Source organism: Panulirus ornatus, chromosome 20 (genome assembly GCF_036320965.1).
Source record: "Panulirus ornatus isolate Po-2019 chromosome 20, ASM3632096v1, whole genome shotgun sequence".
In the NCBI taxonomy this organism is placed as follows: domain Eukaryota; kingdom Metazoa; phylum Arthropoda; class Malacostraca; order Decapoda; family Palinuridae; genus Panulirus; species Panulirus ornatus.
In genome coordinates, this window is record NC_092243.1 from 41,071,003 (window position 1) to 41,090,004 (window position 19,002).

The 19,002-nt window shown below is 40.8% G+C and overlaps 1 protein-coding gene across 2 annotated transcripts in view; it reads left to right on the forward strand.

Annotated features, from left to right (window-relative positions):
* LOC139755960 (tyrosine-protein phosphatase 10D-like) overlaps nt 1-19,002 on the forward strand; it is a 657,464-nt gene that overhangs the window by 576,441 nt on the left and 62,021 nt on the right. For both annotated transcript variants that reach the window (XM_071674794.1, XM_071674795.1), the window contains exon 26: nt 981-1,109. In XM_071674794.1, coding sequence (XP_071530895.1) covers nt 981-1,109 — 129 coding nt within the window. The remainder of the gene's footprint in view (nt 1-980; nt 1,110-19,002) is intronic.

Here is a 19,002-nt window from a genome sequence, read left to right on the forward strand (position 1 = left end):
ATTCATGTTTTGTATATTTTGTAAAGAGTATTACTGGCTTCATTTTCCTTTTGCTTGCTACAAACTTAAATTAGCCATCTTTCATTAGGTCCACGATACTCTTACGGATCAAGATCCTTCAGCAGCTTATTCATTTCTTTTTTTTTTTTTTTCTTTATCATTTACAATACTTTTCATGGCTTCCCCATTCCATCCCATTAGTAATTGCAAAATTTTACAGCACAGGGAGAAAATTCAACACAGTGAATTACATTCTTGTTTTTTTTCAATTTTTTACATCGCTTTTTAAGATTTTTTTCTCTCTTATCTTCTCTCTGCCTGTGATAACCATGTACTAGCCCCTTGATTATAGATTTCATAGGATGCTGTTTAATGATTTTTTGTATTCTTGTAGAATTTTATTACATATTTTGTTTATCCAGAGAAGTTATTTGGCTCTACATAGTTACCACAGTTTTTCTCTTTCTTGAATTTCGTTTCCTCTCTGATTGCTGTTGTTTTCACCATCCATTTTGTCAAATTTGAGTACTACATATTTTTTTCTTGTGGGGTATCGTGGCAAAATTTGTTCTATGCAAGAATACATAAAGATGAGATTGAATGTTGATGATATACAATGCCCTTTGACTCTGTTATACTACGTGATCCTATCTTGATGGGCAGATAGTGGGTAAACTGCTGAATCCTACTGAGATTACTGGGTATGCTTAGGTAATATCACAGAGGGAGCAGAACTCTTTCATTTCCCATGCTCACTGGCTAAATACTGCTAGGGAGAAATGTAATGGTTGTATGAAACTGTATGTGGTATTTAGGAACTGGGTATTTGTTATGGATGTCTGATTCTGAATCATTATCATAGAACATTTTTTGGGTAAAGCGATCTTAGCATATTACAGCTAATCCATGTCTTGTATATTTAAGTCTAATTGTTTGAAAACAAATACAAATGATAATTACATATAGACTCATGTTTTCAGGGACGTGAAAAATGTGACCACTATTGGCCATATGATACTCAGCCTGTGTATTATGGAGATATCCAGGTGACCATTCTTAATGAAAGCCATTTCCCAGATTGGAACGTAACTGAGTTTCGAGTCTGCAAGGTAAGTTTTTACTGCAGCTAAAATTCAAATTTCTTATATTTTTATGATCAGATCTCATTATGTATTGTCATGTTATGTCATGTGCAAGTTACTTCAGTTAAGAGCATGATAACTTTTTAAGTCTTATCCTTCAATATCTGAAGCCCAGTAATTCCATGCATGAATATTTGGATTATAGTGAATCCCTATTCTAATGGACTCTAATATATGGAAAATTTTCTTCTAAAAATCTATTGTGACCCCTTTGATTGCATTGCAATATTAGTCCTGTAAGGTTGGACACATTTGACGGAATTTAGGATATGATGGAATAGTTCATTAGTTGCATACCTCTTTCAGTCCAGGATGCTGAGTGTCATGAGAACATGTAACAGCCTCTGTCAGGTCATCTTGGTGCTTGTTTTTCTTTCTTTTGATTTATACAGAGTGTTCTCCCCAGATATATACATGTAGTTTCACTCTAACTTACAGTAATTTCATGTTGTAATACTATTTTTTTTACTTTTACCCATACAATGATAATTAGAGTAGAAATTTCAAAACAAAAAACCTAGTCTGTTCACTGCTCAGCAGTCTTAGGTAAGTACGTGCTTGATCAAGACAGAAACAAACTCATTACATTCGTACAAAGTTGCATTTTTCATTGACCTGTATTTTTTTTATTCTATTATGCCAAGTAAAAGTGGTATCAGTGCTGAAGGTCCAGGAAACACCTCATCATTGCTGAAGAGGATTGATTGTCATGAGTGTGGAGAGAGTAACTTGTGCCTCATGTAAGAGTATGGCTTCAGTAAGAGTACAATTTATAACATTATGAAGGCCTGGGGGAAAAACAAGGAAATTTTTTTGTGCTTGGAACAGGGACAAACACCAGAAACTTGAGGATACTGTGCTTAAGTGGTACCAGCAGGACTGTGCTTGGGGTCCTTGTGCATGGTTGCTACCCGACTGAACTTGGCTGAGCAGTCATTCAAAGGTTGGCCAAGATGGCTTCACTATTTCTTCAATTGTTATGGCCTATTAGACAAGGAAGCTCATTGGAAGATTATGAGTGCTGACAAAGGTGCTGTGGAACCATTATGCTGAAAGGTCAAGAGAAATCATCAATGGCAGGAGCGTGAAGTTTTCCAAATTTATAACAGGGATGAGACAGGGCATGTTTGGGCATCCCTGACTGAGAAAGCCAGGCCCACAAAAGCATGTCAAGCACCCTAGATCAAAAGAAAAGTAGGATGCATATTTCTGTGCTAGCCTGTACCAGAACAAATGGACTCCATCATCTCAAGCCTGTTGTTGTGGGTAAAAACTAGAAGCCCTAAGTATTTCACCGGTCACCTTCTTGTGTGGTGTTGTACCAAAAAAAGTGCATGGTTCATGCAAGATATCTCTTCTGACAGGCTCCACAAGCAATTTGTTCCTGTTGTGAGGAACCATCAAAAGTTTCATGAAGATGGCCCCACATGATGTGAGAGCCCTGCTCTTCCTTGATATGCTCCAGCCCACCAGAGCTCTTGTAAATTGTCCATCAAGGATGGACAGGTCAAGGTAATGTTCCTTTCTGCCAGTACAACCTCCTTAATCTAGTCCTTTGGATTAAGGAATTATCATATCTATTAAGCAGATCTGCATTTGGTAGCATTTGGCCTAGCGATATTTGGTCAACTTCAGTCCTGAAGAGGAGAAAAACAGCCAAACACATCCTGCAAAACCATAAAAAACTGCAGCATCAAATGATGAATGGGATTCTGTTCCTGTCAGTATTCTTTGATAGGACTGGAAAAAGGTACTGCAGAAAGCTGAAGAGGGACTTTGTTTAAGTCATCAATCAAACTAGGGATAAATGTGGAGATGGAAGAAGTTGAATAGTGGTTGGAGGATGTTACTGACCTACTTGGATACTGCCATCTCACTGATGAGAAGATTGCTGAGGAAGTGTCCAGGGACTCTAACCAATTGGGGGAAAGTTAAAAGAGGAGAAGGTTGTTCCTGACACCTTGAAAAGAAATTTCAAAAATTCTGTGACATCCACTGACATACCTATACATTTCAACATATACATACACAGACATATACATATATACACATGTACGTATTCATACTTGCTGCCTTCATCCATTCCTGTTGCCACCCCACCACACATGAAATAGCATTCCCCCCACCCCTGTAGTGTAGCACTAGGAAAAGACAAAAAAGACCACTTTCGTTCACACTTAGTCTCTAGCTGTCATATGTAATGCACTGAAATCACAGCTCCCTTTCCACATCCAGGCCCCACAAAACTTTCCATGGTTTACCTCACTTCACATGCCCTGGTTCAATCCATTGATAGCACATTGACCCCAGTATACCACATCATTCTAATTCACTATTTCATGCTCACCTTTCACCCTCCTGTAAGTTCAGGCCTTGATCACTTAGTATCTTTTTCACTCCATGCTCCCACCTCCAATTTGGTCTCTTGCTTCTCCTTGTTCCCTCTACCTCTGACACATATATCCTCTTTGTCAATCTTTCCTCACTCATTCTCTCCATCCATGTGACCAAACCATATTAACACACCCTCCTCTGCTCTCTGAACCACACTCTTTTTGTTACCTCACATCTCTCTTACCCTTTCATTACTTACTCAGTCAAACCACCTCTCACCACATATTGTCCTCAAACATTTCATTTCCAACACATCCACCCTCCTCCGCACAACCCTAGCTATAGCCCATGCCTCACAACCATGTAATGTTGTTGGAACCACTATTCCTTCAAACATACCTATTTTTGCTCTCTGAGATAATGTTTTCACCTTCCACACATTCTTCAATGCTTCCAGAACCTTCGCTCCCTCCCCCACCTTGTGACTCACTTCCACTTCCATGGTTCCATCCACTGCAAAATCCACTTCTAGATATCTAAAACACTTTAGTTCCTCCAGTTTTTCTCTATTCAAACTTACTTCCCAATTAACTTGTCCCTCAACCTTACTGAACCTAATAACCTTGCTCTTATTCACATTTACTCTCAGCTTTCTTCTTTCATACACTTTGCCAAACTCAGTTACCAACTTCTGCAGTTTCTCACCCGAATCAGCCACCAGCACTGTATCATCAGCAAACAACAACTGACTCACTTCCCAAGCCCTCTCATCCACAACAGTTATGTATGGTAAATAGATATATAGATAATCTTTTCATACATGCGAGGAAGGTTGATGGATTTGCCATGTAGCACACTACCCCACCTGGTTCAGATGGGTAATAGTCAAGGCAGCAGAAACAAATCCATTAACAAAGGCCATAGCCATCTGTGATGCCCTAGAGCTGGAGGTGCACAACCGGTCAGTGAGGTGCTGCGTTCATGAGGTAGGTATGCACCTCTGAGTCCTGGAGGCCACTTCTCATTAAACATCATCAGGAAGGGAGGCTTTTCGTTGCATGCCAATATGCCACAGTAGGGGAGGAGTTTTGGTCAAGCATGATCTTCATAGACAAAGAAAATTTTAACAGTGCATCTCACAGCAAGCTACAGTGGAAGAGACAAAACAACATTCTCTTTGATGTATACCATCCAAACCTGCTGCCTTGCCGGCTTTCATCTTCTGCAAAGCTTTTACTACCTCTTCTCTGTTTACCAAATCATTTTCCCTAACCCTCTCACTTTGCACACCACCTCGACCAAAACACCCTATATCTGCCACTCTATCATCAAACACATTCAACAAACCTTCAAAATACTCACTCCATCTCCTTCTCACATCACCACTACTTGTTATCACCTCCCCATTTGCGCCCTTCACTGAAGTTCCCATTTGCTCCCTTGTCTTACGCACTTTATTTACCTCCTTCCAGAACATCTTTTTATTCTCCCTAAAATTTAATGCTACTCTCTCACCCCAACTCTCATTTGCCCTCTTTTTCACCTCTTGCACCTTTCTCTTGACCTCCTGTCTCTTTCTTTTATACATCTCCCACTCAATTGCATTTTTTCCCTGCAAAAATCGTCCAAATGCCTCTCTCTTCTCTTTCACTGATAATCTTACTTCTTCATCCCACCACTCACTACCCTTTCTAATCAACCCACCTCCCACTCTTCTCATGCCGCAAGCATCTTTTGCGCAATCCATCACTGATTCCCTAAATACATCCCATTCTTCCCCCACTCCCCTTACTTCCATTCTGTACTCAGTCTCTCCTGGTACTTCCTCACACAAGTCTCCTTCCCAAGCTCACTTACTCTCACCACCCTCTTCACCCCAACATTCACTCTTCTTTTCTGAAAACCCATACAAATCTTCACCTTAGCCTCCACAAGATAATGATCAGACATCCCTCCAGTTGCACCTCTCAGCACATTAACACCCAAAAGTCTCTCTTTCGCGTGCCTGTCAATTAACACATAATCCAATAATGCTCTCTGGCCATCTCTCCTACTTACATACGTATACTTATGTATATCTCGCTTTTTAAACCAGGTATTCCCAATCACCAGTCCTTTTTCAGCACATGAATCTACAAGCTCTTCACCATTTCCATTTACAACACTGAACACCCCATTTATACCAATTATTCCCTCAACTGCCACATTACTCACCTTTGCATTCAAATCACCCATCATTATATATATATATGTATATATATATATATATATATATATATATATATATATATATATATATATATATATATATGTATTTCAAAACACCCTCTTCTGCTCTCTCAACCACGCTCTATTTATTTCCACACATCTCTCTTACCCTTACGTTACTCACTCGTTCAAACCATCTCACACCACACATTGTCCTCAAACATCTCATTTCCAGCACATCCACCCTCCTGCGCACAACTCTATCCATAGCCCACGCCTCGCAACCATACAACATTGTTGGAACCACTATTCCTTCAAACATACCCATTTTTGCTTACCGAGATAATGTTCCCGACTTCCACACATTCTTCAAGGCTCCCAGGATTTTCGCCCCCTCCCCCACCCTATGATCCACTTCCGCTTCCATGGTTCCATCTGCTGCCACATTCACTCCCAGATATCTAAAACACTTTACTTCCTCCAGTTTCTCTCCATTCAAACTTACCTCCCAATTGACTTGACCCTCAACCATACTGTACCTAATAACCTTGCTCTTATTCACATTTACTCTTAACTTTCTTCTTTCACACACTTTACCAAACTCAGTCACCAGCTTCTGCAGTTTCTCACATGAATCAGCCACCAGCGCTGCATTATCAGCGAACAACAACTGACTCACTTCCCAAGCTCTCTCATCCCCAACAGACTTCATACTTGCCCCTCTTTCCAAAACTCTTGCATTCACCTCCCTAACAACCCGATCCATAAACAAATTAAACAACCATGGAGACATCACACACCCCTGCCGCAAACCTACATTCACTGAGAACCAATCACTTTCCTCTCTTCCTACACGTACACATGCCTTACATCCTCGATAAAAACTTTTCACTTCTTCTAACAACTTGCCTCCCACACCATATATTCTTAATACCTTCCACAGAGCATCTCTATCAACTCTATCATATGCCTTCTCCAGATCCATAAATGCTACATACAAATCCATTTGCTTTTCTAAGTATTTCTCACATACATTCTTCAAAGCAAACACCTGATCCACACATCTTCTACCACTTCTGAAACCACACTGCTCTTCCCCAATCTGATGCTCTGTACATGCCTTCACCCTCTCAATCATTACCGTCCCATATGATTTACCAGGAATACTCAACATACTTATACCTCTGTAATTTGAGCACTCACTCTTATCCCCTTTGCCTTTGTACAGTGGCACTATGCACGCATTCCGCCAATCCTCAGGCATCTCACCCTGAGTCAGACATACATTAAATAACCTTACCAACCAGTCAGCAATACAGTCACCCCCTTTTTTAATAAATTCCACTGCAATACCATCCAAACCTGCTGCCTTGCCGGCTTTCATCTTCCGCAAAGCTTTTACTACCTCTTCTCTGTTTACCAAATCATTTTCCCTAACCCTCTCACTTTGAAATGGTTTGGGCACATGGAGAGAATGAGTGACGAAAGATTGACCAAGAGGATATATGTGTCGGAGGTGGAGGGAACGAGGAGAAGTGGGAGACCAAATTGGAGGTGGAAAGATGGAGTGAAAAAGATTTTGTGTGATCGGGGCCTGAACATGCAGGAAGGTGAAAGGAGGGCAAGGAATGGAGTGAATTGGATCGATGAGGTATACCGGGGTTGAGGTGCTGTCAGTGGATTAAATCAGGGCATGTGAAGCATCTGGTGTAAACCATGGAAAGCTGTGTAGGTATGTATATTTGCGTGTGTGGACGTGTATGTATATACATGTGTATGGGGGTGGGTTGGGCCATTTCTTTCGTCTGTTTCCTTGCACTACCTCGCAAACGCGGGAGACAGCGACAAAGCAAAAAAATAGAGTTGTGCGCAGGAGGGTGGATGTGCTGGAAATGAGATGTTTGAGAACAATGTGTGGTGTGAGGTGGTTTGATCGAGTAAGTAACGTAAGGGTAAGAGAGATGTGTGGAAATAAAAAGAGCGTGGTTGAGAGAGCAGAAGAGGGTGTTTTGAAATGGTTTGGGCACATGGAGAAAATGAGTGAGGAAAGATTGACCAAGAGGATGTATGTGTCGGAGGTGGAGTGAACGAGGAGAAGTGGGAGACCAAATTGGAGGTGGAAAGATGGAGTGAAAAAGATTTTGTGTGATCGGGGCCTGAACATGCAGGAGGGTGAAAGGAGGGCAAGGAATAGAGTGAATTGGATCGATGTGGTATACCGGGGTTGACGTGCTGTCAGTGGATTGAATCAGGGCATGTGAAGCGTCTGGGGTAAACCATGGAAAGCTGTGTAGGTATGTATATTTGCGTGTGTGGACGTGTATGTATATACATGTGTATGGGGGTGGGTTGGGCCATTTTTTTCTTCTGTTTCCTTGCGCTACCTCGCAAACGCGGGAGACAGCGACAAAGCAAAAAAAAAGAAAAAAAATATGTATAGGGGATTAAGAATACTTCCCACGTATTCCCTGCGTGTCGTAGAAGGCGACTAAAAGGGGAGGGAGCGGGGGGCTGGAAATCCTCCCCTCTCATTTTTTTTTTTTAATTTTTCAAAAGAAGGAACAGAGGGGGCAAGGTGAGGATATTCCAAAAAAGGCCCAGTCCTCTGTTCTTAACGCTACCTTGCCAACGCGGGAAATGGCAAATAGTTTAAAAGAAAGAATATATATATATATATATATATATATATATATATATATACATTTCTTACATTTTTCATATATATATATATATATATATATATATATATATATATATATATATATATATATATATATATATACACATATACATATATCCTTCTTCCTTCTTTTGGAAAATTTAAAAAAAACAAGAAAGGGGAGGATTTCCAGCCACCCGCTCCCTCCCCTTTTAGTCGCCTTCTACGACACGCAGGGAATACGTGGGAAGTATTCTTTCTTCCCTATCCCCAGGGAAGGGGGTCAGGTGAGGATATTCCCTCTAAGGCCCAGTTTTCTGTTCTTAACGCTACCTCGCTATCGCGGGAAATGGCAAATAGTATGAAAAAAAAAAATATATATATATATATATATATATATATATATATATATATATATATATATATATATATATATATATATATCTTTTTTCTTTTCTTTTAAATTATTCGCCATTTCCTGCGTTAGTGAGGTAGCGTTAAGAACAGAGGACTGGGCCTTTGTGGGATATCCTCACCTGGCCCCCTTCTGTTCCTCCTTTTGGAAAATTAAAAAAGAAGAAAAAAACGAGAGGGGAGGATTTCCTGCCATCCGCTCCCTCCCCTTTTAGCCGCCTTCTACGACACGCAGGGAACACGTGGGAAGTATTCTTAATCCCCTATCCCCAGGATAGGATTACGTGTTAATTGACTGGCACGCGACAGAGAGACTTTTGGATGTTAATGTGCTGAGAGGTGCAACTGGAGGGATGTCTGATCATTATCTTGTGGAGGCGAAGGTGAAGACTTGTATGGGTTTTCAGAAAAGAAGAGAGAATATTGGGGTGAAGAGGGTGGTGAGAGTAAGTGAGCTTGGGAAGGAGACTTGTGTGAGGAAGTACCAGGAGAGACTGAGTACAGAATGGAAAAAGGTGAGAACAAAGAAGGTAAGGGGAGTGGGGGAGGAATGGGGCATATTTAGGGAATCAGTGATGGCTTGCGCAAAAAATGCGGCATGAGAATCGTGGGAGGTGGGTTGATTAGAAAGGGTAGTGAGTGGTGGGATGAAGAAGTAAGATTATTAGTGAAAGAGAGGAGAGAGGCATTTGGACGATTTTTGCAGGGAAAAAATGCAAATGAGTGGGAGATGTATAAAAGAAAGAGACAGGAGGTCATGAGAAAGGTGCAAGAGGTGAAAAAGAGGGCAAATGAGAGTTGGGGTGAGAGAGTATCATTAAATTTTAGGGAGAATAAAAATATGTTTTGGAAAGAGGTAAATAAAGTACGTAAGACAAGGGAGCAAATGGGAACTTCAGTGAAGGGGGCTAATGGGGAGGTGATAACAAGTAGTGGTGATGAGAGAAGGAGATGGAGTGAGTATTTTGAAAGTCTGTTGAATGTGTTTGATGATAGAGTGGCAGATATAGGGTGTTTTGGTCAAGGTGGTGTGGAAAGTGAGAGGGTTAGGGAAAATGATTTGGTAAACAGAGAAGAGGTAGTAAAAGCTTTGCGGAAGATGAAAGCCGGCAAGGCAGCAGGTTTGGATGGTATTGTAGTGGAATTTATTAAAAAAAGTGGTTGACTGTATTGTTGACTGGTTGGTAAGGTTATTTAATGTATGTATGACTCATGGTGAGGTGCCTGAGGATTGGCAGAATGCGTGCATAGTGCCATTGTACAAAGGCAAAGGGGATAAGAGTGAGTGCTCAAATTACAGAGGTATAAGTTTGTTGAGTATTCCTGGTAAATTGTATGGGAGGTTATTGATTGAGAGGGTGAATGCATGTACAGAGCATGAGATTGGAGAAGAGCAGTGTGGTTTCAGAAGTGGTAGAGGATGTGTGGATCAGGTGTTTGCTGTGAAGAATATATGTGAGAAATACTTAGAAAAGCAAATGGATTTGTATGTAGCATTTATGGATCCGGAGAAGGCATATGATAGAGTTGATAGAGATGCTCTGTGGAAGGTACTAAGAATATATGGTGTGGGAGGGAAGTTGTTAGAAGCAGTGAAAAGTTTTTATCGTAGATGTAAGGCATATGTACGTATAGGAAGAGAGGAAAGTGATTGGTTCTCAGTGAATGTAGGTTTGCAGCAGGGGTGTGTGATGTCTCCATGGTTGTTTAATTTGTTTATGGATGGTGTTGTTAAGGAGGTGAATGCAAGAGCTTTAGAAAGAGGGGCAAGTATGAAGTCTGTTAGTGATGAGAGGGCTTGGGAAGTGAGTCAGTTGTTGTTTGCTGATGATACAGCGCTGGTGGCTGATTCATGTGAGAAACTGCAGAAGCTGATGACTGAGTTTGGTAAAGTGTGTGAAAGAAGAAAGTTAAGAGTAAATGTGAATAAGAGCAAGGTTATTAGGTACAGTAGGGTTGATGGACAAGTCAATTGGGAGGTAAGTTTGAATGGAGAAAAACTGGAGGAAGTAAAGTGGTTTAGATATCTGGGAGTGGATCTGGCAGCGGATGGAACCATGGAAGCGGAAGTAAATCATAGGGTGGGGGAGGGGGCGAAAATCCTGGGAGCCTTGAAGAATGTGTGGAAGTCGAGAACATTATCTCCAAAAGCAAAAATGGCTATTTTTGAAGGAAAAATGGTTCCAACAATGTTGTATGATTGCGAGGCGTGGGCTATGGATAGAGTTGTGCGCAGGAGGGTGAATGTGCTGGAAATGAGATGTTTGAGGACAATATGTGGTGTGAGGTGGTTTGATCAAGTAAGTAATGTAAGGGTAAGAGAGATGTGTGGAAATAAAAGAGCGTGGTTGAGAGAGCTAAAGAGGGAGTTTTGAAATGGTTTGGGCACATGGAGAGAATGAGCGAGGAAAGATTGACTAAGAGGATATATGTGTCGTAGGTGGAGGGAACGAGGAGAAGTGGGAGACCAAATTGGAGGTGGAAAGATGGAGTGAAAAAGATTTTAAGTGATCCGGGCCTGAACATGCAGGAGGGTGAAAGGTGTGCAAGGAATAGAGTGAATTGGATCGATGTGGTATACCGGGGTAGACGTGCTGTCAGTGGATTGAATCAGGGCATGTGAAGCGTCTGCGATAAACCATGGAAAGTTCTGTGGGGCCTGGATGTGGAAAGGGAGCTGTGGTTTCGGTGCATTATTACATGACAGCTAGAGACTGAGTGTGAGTGAATGGGGCCTTTGTTGTCTTTTCCTAGTGCTACCTCGCACACATGAGGGGGGAGGGGGATGGTATTCCATGTGTGGCAAGGTGGCGATGGGAGTGAATAAAGGCAGACAGAGTGAATTGTGTGCCTGTGTATATATGTATTTCTGTGTGTGTATATATATATGTCTACATTGAGATGTATGGGTATGTATATTCGCGTATGTGGACGTGTATGTATATACATTGTGTATGGGGGTGGGTTGGGCCATTTCTTTCATCCGTTTCCTTGCACTACCTTGCAAATGTGGGAGACAGCGACAAAGCAAAATATGAATAGATATATATATATATATATATATGGGTTTGGATGATATTTCAGTCGAATTTATTAAAAAATGGGGTGGGTGTATTGTTGACTGGTTGATAAGGTTATTTAATGTATGTATGACTCATGATGAGGTGCCTGAGGATTGGTGCAATGCTTGCATAGTGCTATTGTAGAAAGGCAAAGGGGATTAAAGTGAGTTCTCAAATCACAGAGGTATAAGTTTGTTGAATATTCCTGGGAAATAATATGGGAGGGTATTGATTGAGAGGATGAAGGCATGTATAGAGCATCAGACTGGGGAAGTGGTAGAGGATGTGTGGATCAGGTGTTTGCTTTGAAGAATGTGAGAAATACATAGAAAAGCAAATGGATTTGTATGTAGCATTTATGGATCTGGAGAAGGAATATGACAGAGTTGATAGAGATACTCTGTGGAAGGTATTAAAAATATTTGGAATATATTGGGTGGGAGGCAAGTTGTTAGAAACAATAAAAAGTTTTTATCGAGGATGTAAGGCATGTGTTTGAGTAGGAAGAGAGGAAAGTGATTGGTTCTCAGTGAATGTTGGTTTGCGGCAGGGTGCGTGATGTCTCCATGGTTTTTTAATTTGTTTATGGATGGGGTTGATAGGGAGGTGAATGGAAGAGTTTTGGAAAGAGGGGCAAGTATGCAGTCTGTTGTGGATGAGAGAGCTTGGGAAGCGAGTCAGTTATTGTTCGCTGATGATACAGCGCTGGTGGCTGATTCGGGTGAGAAACTGCAGAAGCTGGTGACTGAGTTTGGTAAAGTTTGTGAAAGAAGAAAGCTGAGAGTAAATGTGAATAAGAGCAAGGTTATTAGGTACAGTAGGGTTGATGGACAAGTCAATTGGGAGGTAAATTTGAATGGAGAAAAACTGGAGGAAGTGAAGTGTTTTAGATATCAGGGAGTGGATTTGGCAGCGGATGGAACCATGGAAGCAGAAGTGAATCATAGGGTGGGGGAGGGGGCAAAAGTTCTTGGAGCTTTTAAAAATGTGTGGAAGTCAAGAACGTTATTTTGGAAAGCTAAAATAGGTATGTTTGAAGGAACAACAATGTTATATATTTGTGAGGCATGGGCTATAGATAGAGTAGTGCGGAGGAAGGTCGACATGCTAGAAATGAGATGTTTGAGGACAATATGTGGTGTGAGGTGGTTTGATCGAGGAAGTAATGTAAGGGTAAGAGAGATGTGCGATATTAAAAAGAGTGTTGTTGAGAGAGCAGAAGAGGGTGGTTTGAAATAGTTTGGTCACATGGAGAAAATGAGTGAGGAAAGATTGACAAAGAGGATATATATGTCAGAGGTGGAGGGCATGAGGGGAAGTGGGAGACCAAATTGGAGGTGGAAAGATGGAGTGAAAAAGATATTGAGTGATCGGGGCCTGAACATGCAGGAGGGTGAAAGGTGTGCAAGGAATAGAGTGAATTGGAACGATGCAGTATACCGGGGTTGACATGCTGTCAATGGATTAAACCAGGGCGTGTGAAGCGTCTGGGGTAAACCATGGAAAGTTTTGTGGGGCCTAGGAAAGTTCAGGTTTGCAGTCCATTGCACTGTCATGGTGAGGCTATAGTTCATAGGGTTCCTTTCTAGGTAAATGCCTTCTTTCCTTCTTCAAGCAGAGATCTTCCAAACACCTTTCCTGGGCACTTCATGAATTGTTAGTGTGGTGGTCTGACATAAAGACCCCAGAAAGCCAAGCCATGGAATCCATTTGTGACTTTTCTGAGGGTTTGAGGGATGCATCAAAGATGAGAGGGGTCTCCTTTCTTAAGAAGGTCAGATAGCTGTTGTTACGAACTCAATACTTATTCAGGCAAGGTCGCCAGTAACATATATGTGTTACAAATACTATACTGATCCTTGTCTTGCAAGGACGTTAGATTTGTTATGTCTCACAACAGGATAACACTATCTGTAAGTTATGGGATTAAAACAAATACCAGCATTAAATTAAATCTCCTTATAATTAAAAAATTTAAGCTGTACAAAAAATAAGCACATAAATCGGGCATGAATCATTTACATTAACACTGAACATGAGTTTAAAATTGAACATGAGTTAACATTGAACATGAGTTAACACTGAACATGAGTTAACATTGAACATGAGTTAACACTGAACATGAGTTAACATTGAACATGAGTTAACACCGAACATAGAGTTAACATTCCAGGTAAGATTTCAAACCAAGAGATCTCTTTCCTTTATGACAATTTGTCCGATAACATTACACTTAGTTAGACCCTTTTATAACAAGTTATAATTCTGTGATACTCAGTTATGACAGACAAAACAATGTAGGGTTTGTATCGCACTGCACTCAGATAATTGGGCTCACAGCTGGAGGGACACCAATTACCCCACTGGGCTAGAGAGAGAGAAAATCAAATCTCAGAGGGTGTCATGGGTATTTATTACAAGTAAAGTCGAGCGTCCGCCTGCTGATACAACTCTACCCTTGATTGGCTATGGGAGTAAAATCACTTGTGATTGGTTGGAGTATCCTAAGGTCTGTGGCACATTCTGTGTAGTTCACTCTCCTTTGTCCTCTTGTTTGAACATGCAGCGATGACATGTCCCGTACGGTGGTGAAATACCCCGTAGCTGATTGACAAGGGTCCGGGTGCTCAAGGACAGATCGCCATCTGGTTTCAAAACAGGATTACACCACCATACATAAGGACACACACACGTTATATACACGAACTCATGTTCGTGTATATATATACGAACACACGCACTCATGTTCGTAACACTGTAGACTGTTGGATAGGAATACAGAAATCCTGTCATATCCAAAATGTCCCAGGATATCTTGAGGCCTAGATCCAGAATTTTATTTCTGTTGGACTTTACTTTGGCTGTCCAATATCTGTAAACGGAGGCTTTTGCATATTGTAGCCTCTCTTGAGTTGAGAGAAAAGAATTATGCTTAATGATGTCAGAAAACCATTTCACCATGCTTCTTATCTCAAAGGAAATTGCATTGTTTGGGTGAGCAGATGCCCTCTTGTGATTATTTAATGGCAACAGAAATATTGATAGGGAAGAAGGCTTTCATTTGGATCCTCTGATTGGAGTGGCAACTTAAAAAGTGGATCTCCTTACTTTTATATGTATAGCCAATTGCATGAGATGCTCCCTCCTTGGATTGGAATAATTTGAACCAGATGTATCTTCTTTTCCTGTACATCTGGGCAAGTTCTTCATAACCTTTGTCCTTCTGCTCTTAACACAGTACCCATCAGTATGGAAATCATCTCAAGTCTTCACTGAAGACTCTGATACTTCCAAAGTTATGGAAGTTTTATGATTAAAGTACTTCTTTAGCTGGTTTCATGACAAATGGATGAGTTGTAACACTATTACCTCTCAAAAGATTGCCTGTTAAGTACTCCTTTCTTTGGCTTTTGGTTTTAATTTGATAGCATCAATATGGGACAGATTTCTTTGATCTTTCTTTTGAAGAGCACAGTTACTTCTCCCAATCAGCTTGATTTGAGATTTCAGATGTCTTGCACCTTTTAACATTATAATCATATATACTGATTAGCTCCTTAATTTCTTCTGATGATACATGTCGTTATAGCCTTGGACCCTGGAAGGGGATTTAGTGAATTACATGCTACTTCCATACAAACAATCTTTTTAGGTTTGATGATGAGGTCTTATGGATCATTATAAACCCATACCCTAGCTTTTTGGCCAAGAAATAGTTCCATTGCCATCCATTCAATGAGGTTTTCATCAAGAGAAAATTGTGCCTTGCTCGGTTAAATCTTCAGATATCTTTTAGAGTTCACCTGAGATTACCGAGGGATTTTTTTTTCACATTAGAAGTTTTACTCCCCTATTAGAGAGAAATTTCTTTATACGGATTAAGAGATTATAGTTTTATAGTGGTGTGCGAAGTGAGAGGGTCAGGGAGAATGGTTTGATGAACAGAGAAGAGGTAGTGAAAGCTTTGCAGAGGATAAAAACCAGCAAGGTGGTGGGTTTGGATGGTATTAGAGTGGAATTTAAAAAAAAAAAAGGGGTGACTGTGTTGTTAATTGGTAGATAAGGATATTCACTGTATGTATGGATCATGGTAAAGTGCCTGAGGATTGGCAGAATCCATACATAGTGCCATTGTACAAAGGCAAAGGGGATAAAGATAAGTGTTCAAATAACAGAGGCGTAAATTTGTTGGAGTATTCCTGGGAAATTTTATGAGAGGGTATTGATTGAGAGGGTCAAGGCATATACAGAGCATCAGATTGGGGATGAGCAGTGTGGTTTCAGAAGTGGTAGAGGATGTGTGGATCAGGTGTTTGCTTTGAAGAATGTATGTGAGAAATACTTAGAAAACAGATGAATTTGTATGAAGCATTAGTGGATCTGGAGAAGGCATATGATAGGCTGGATAGAGATGCTTTGTGGAAGGTTTTAAGAGTATATGGTGTGGGAGGTAAGTTGCTAGAAGCAGTGAAAAGTTTTTACCAAGGATGTAAAGCATGTGTACGAGTAGGTAGAGAGGAAAGTGATTGGTTCCCAGTGAATGTCAGTTTGCGGCAGGGGTTCGTGATATCTCTAAGATTGTTTAATTTGTTTATTGATGGGGTGGTTAGGGAGGTGAATGCAAGGGTTTTGGAGAGAGGGGTAAGTATGCAGTCTGTTGTGGATGAGAGGACTTGGGAGGTGAGTCAGTTGTTTCCTGATGATACAGCACTTGTGGCTGATTTGGGTGAGAAACTGCTGAAGTTGGTGACTGAGATTGGTAAAATGTGTGAAAGAAAAAAGTTGAGAGTAAATGTGAATAAGAGCAAGGTTATTAGGTTCAGTAGGGTTGAGGGACAAGTTAATTGGGAGGTAAGTTTGAATGGAGAAAAACTGGAGGAAGTGAAGTATTTTAGATATCTGGGAGTTGACTTGACAGCGGATGGAACAATGGAAGTGGAAGTGAGTCCCAGGAGGAGGGAGGGAGCGAAGGTTCTGGAAGCATTGAAGAATGTGTGGAAGGCAAGAATGTTATCTTGCAGAGCAAAAATGGGTATGTTTGAAGGATTAGTGGTTCCAGCAATGTTATATGGCTGCGAGACATGGGCTATAGATGGGGTTGTGCAGAGGAGGGTGAATGCGTTGAAAATGAAATGTTTGAGGACAATATGTGGTGTGAGGTGGTTTGATCGAGTAAGTAATGAAAGGGTAAGAGAGATATGTGGTAATAAAAAGAGTGTGGTTGAGAGTGCAGAAGAGGGTGTGTTGAAAAGGTTTGGTCACATGGAGAGAATGAGTGAGGAAAGATTGACAAAGGCTATATGTGTCAAAGGTGGAGGGAAGAAGGATAAGTGGAAGACCAAACTGAAGGTGGAAAGATGGATTGAAAAAGATTTTGAGCGATCGGGGCCTGAACATAATGGAGGGTGAAAGGCATGCAAGGAGTAGAGTGAATTGGAATGATGTAGTATACCAGGGTTGATGTGCTGTCAATGGATTGAACCAGGGCATGTGAAGCATCTGGGGTAAACCATGGAAAGGTCTGTGGGGCCTGGATGTGGAAAGGAAGCTGTGGTTTCGGTGCATTAAACATGACAGCTAGAGACCGAGTGTGAATGAATGTAGCCCTTTTTGCCTGTTCCTGGTGCTGCCTCGCTGAAGGAGGGAGGGTGGATGCTATATTTGTGTGGCGGGGGTGGCGACAGGAATGGATGAAGGCAGCAAGTATGGACATGTGCATGTGCATATATCCATTTGTATATATGTCTGTGTGTATATATATACATATGTATATGTTGAAACGTATATGTATGTATATGTGCGTGTGTGGGCATTATGCGTATGTATGTGGGTGGGTTGGTCCATTCCAGTTCTGTTTCCTTGCACTACCTCGCTAACATGGGAGATGGCGGTTAAGTGTAATGAAATGATATAGGTTTTGGATCAACCTGGGCTCGATACAGGAGTATATAATGTATGGAAGCAATTCTCTGAAGGAAATCAAGTGCCTGTGGCACTTCTCTTGCACCTTTGTAACAGTACCATAATTTAAAAATGATGGATTTGGAGATTCCCTCCTGTGAAGAGTCAGATCCCAGTACATATCTGATTCACCAGTGAAGGTATTTAGTTTTTTGTTTTCAGTCTGATTTAGTAATGTTTCCTCTAACCCTCCCCCATCATGTGGGTATGCTCTCCTGCTCTTGGACTGACTGATTACAAGAGAAATGTAGAATTTCAGTGTCCTGTAAGCAATTTTTTCCATTTTCTTGCCCTGCTGGCCTCTCCTCCTTTTACAAAAATCCTCTTCTCTGTCCTTTTTGTGATTGCTTTGGGTTGGCACTGTAATTTGTGAATTTTAATCTCCAAACATCTGGGAGTTAGTAGGTAAGTGGTGCCAACTGATGTTGGTGATTGATTAAAATGAACCCCATTAGTTGAAAAAAGCTTCTAATGGCCCAGGTATCAACTGAAAAGGGCAAGTGAAACAGAGCTTCTTAACCAGTTTTATAACAGTAGGAATGATTCTGGCCTAATGCACCCAAAGGAGTGTCTTAACTCATAGGACATCACTTCAGGGAAAAAAATGTTTTTTCAACATACAAAACTTACATGTTTTTTATTTGATATATGGCCTTCATTGGGTCATGTTTTGCCAGTGCCATGTTGGTCACCATAAAAGAAACAAAGATGAATGGACATAAGTTGTTTGTAAGTGTGGGTAATAGGGAGTGAGGATTACTTATGACAGTACTGGAAAAGCTGAGGTCAAGGATAATGCAAAGGAGAAGAATTGAACATGTTTTTAAAGCTCTGACACATTGGAGGAATTTGAATGTAGAGTGCACAAGTCCCAACTTTGATATATTAATGTTAAACATAAATTTTCTTGGATACTGGTAAAGCACAAAAGATCAGTGGCTATGGATTATTGTTGTGAATGAAGAATGAACACAAGAGAGGTCTGTGATGTGAGGAAATTCTTAGAAAGCTGTACGTGTGAAGATCTTGTAAATGGTGCGACAGTATCTTTATCTCCCCCATATCTGTTCCACTCACTACTAAATTTTAATCCTATTGTATCATTACCTGTATCTCTTTTACCATTTTCTCCCATCAGTTCTGAAAATATTCTCAACACCTCTTACAAACATAATGCTTTGTCACAAGCAGTCTTCCTGATACCTCTGGCACACTTTCAGTC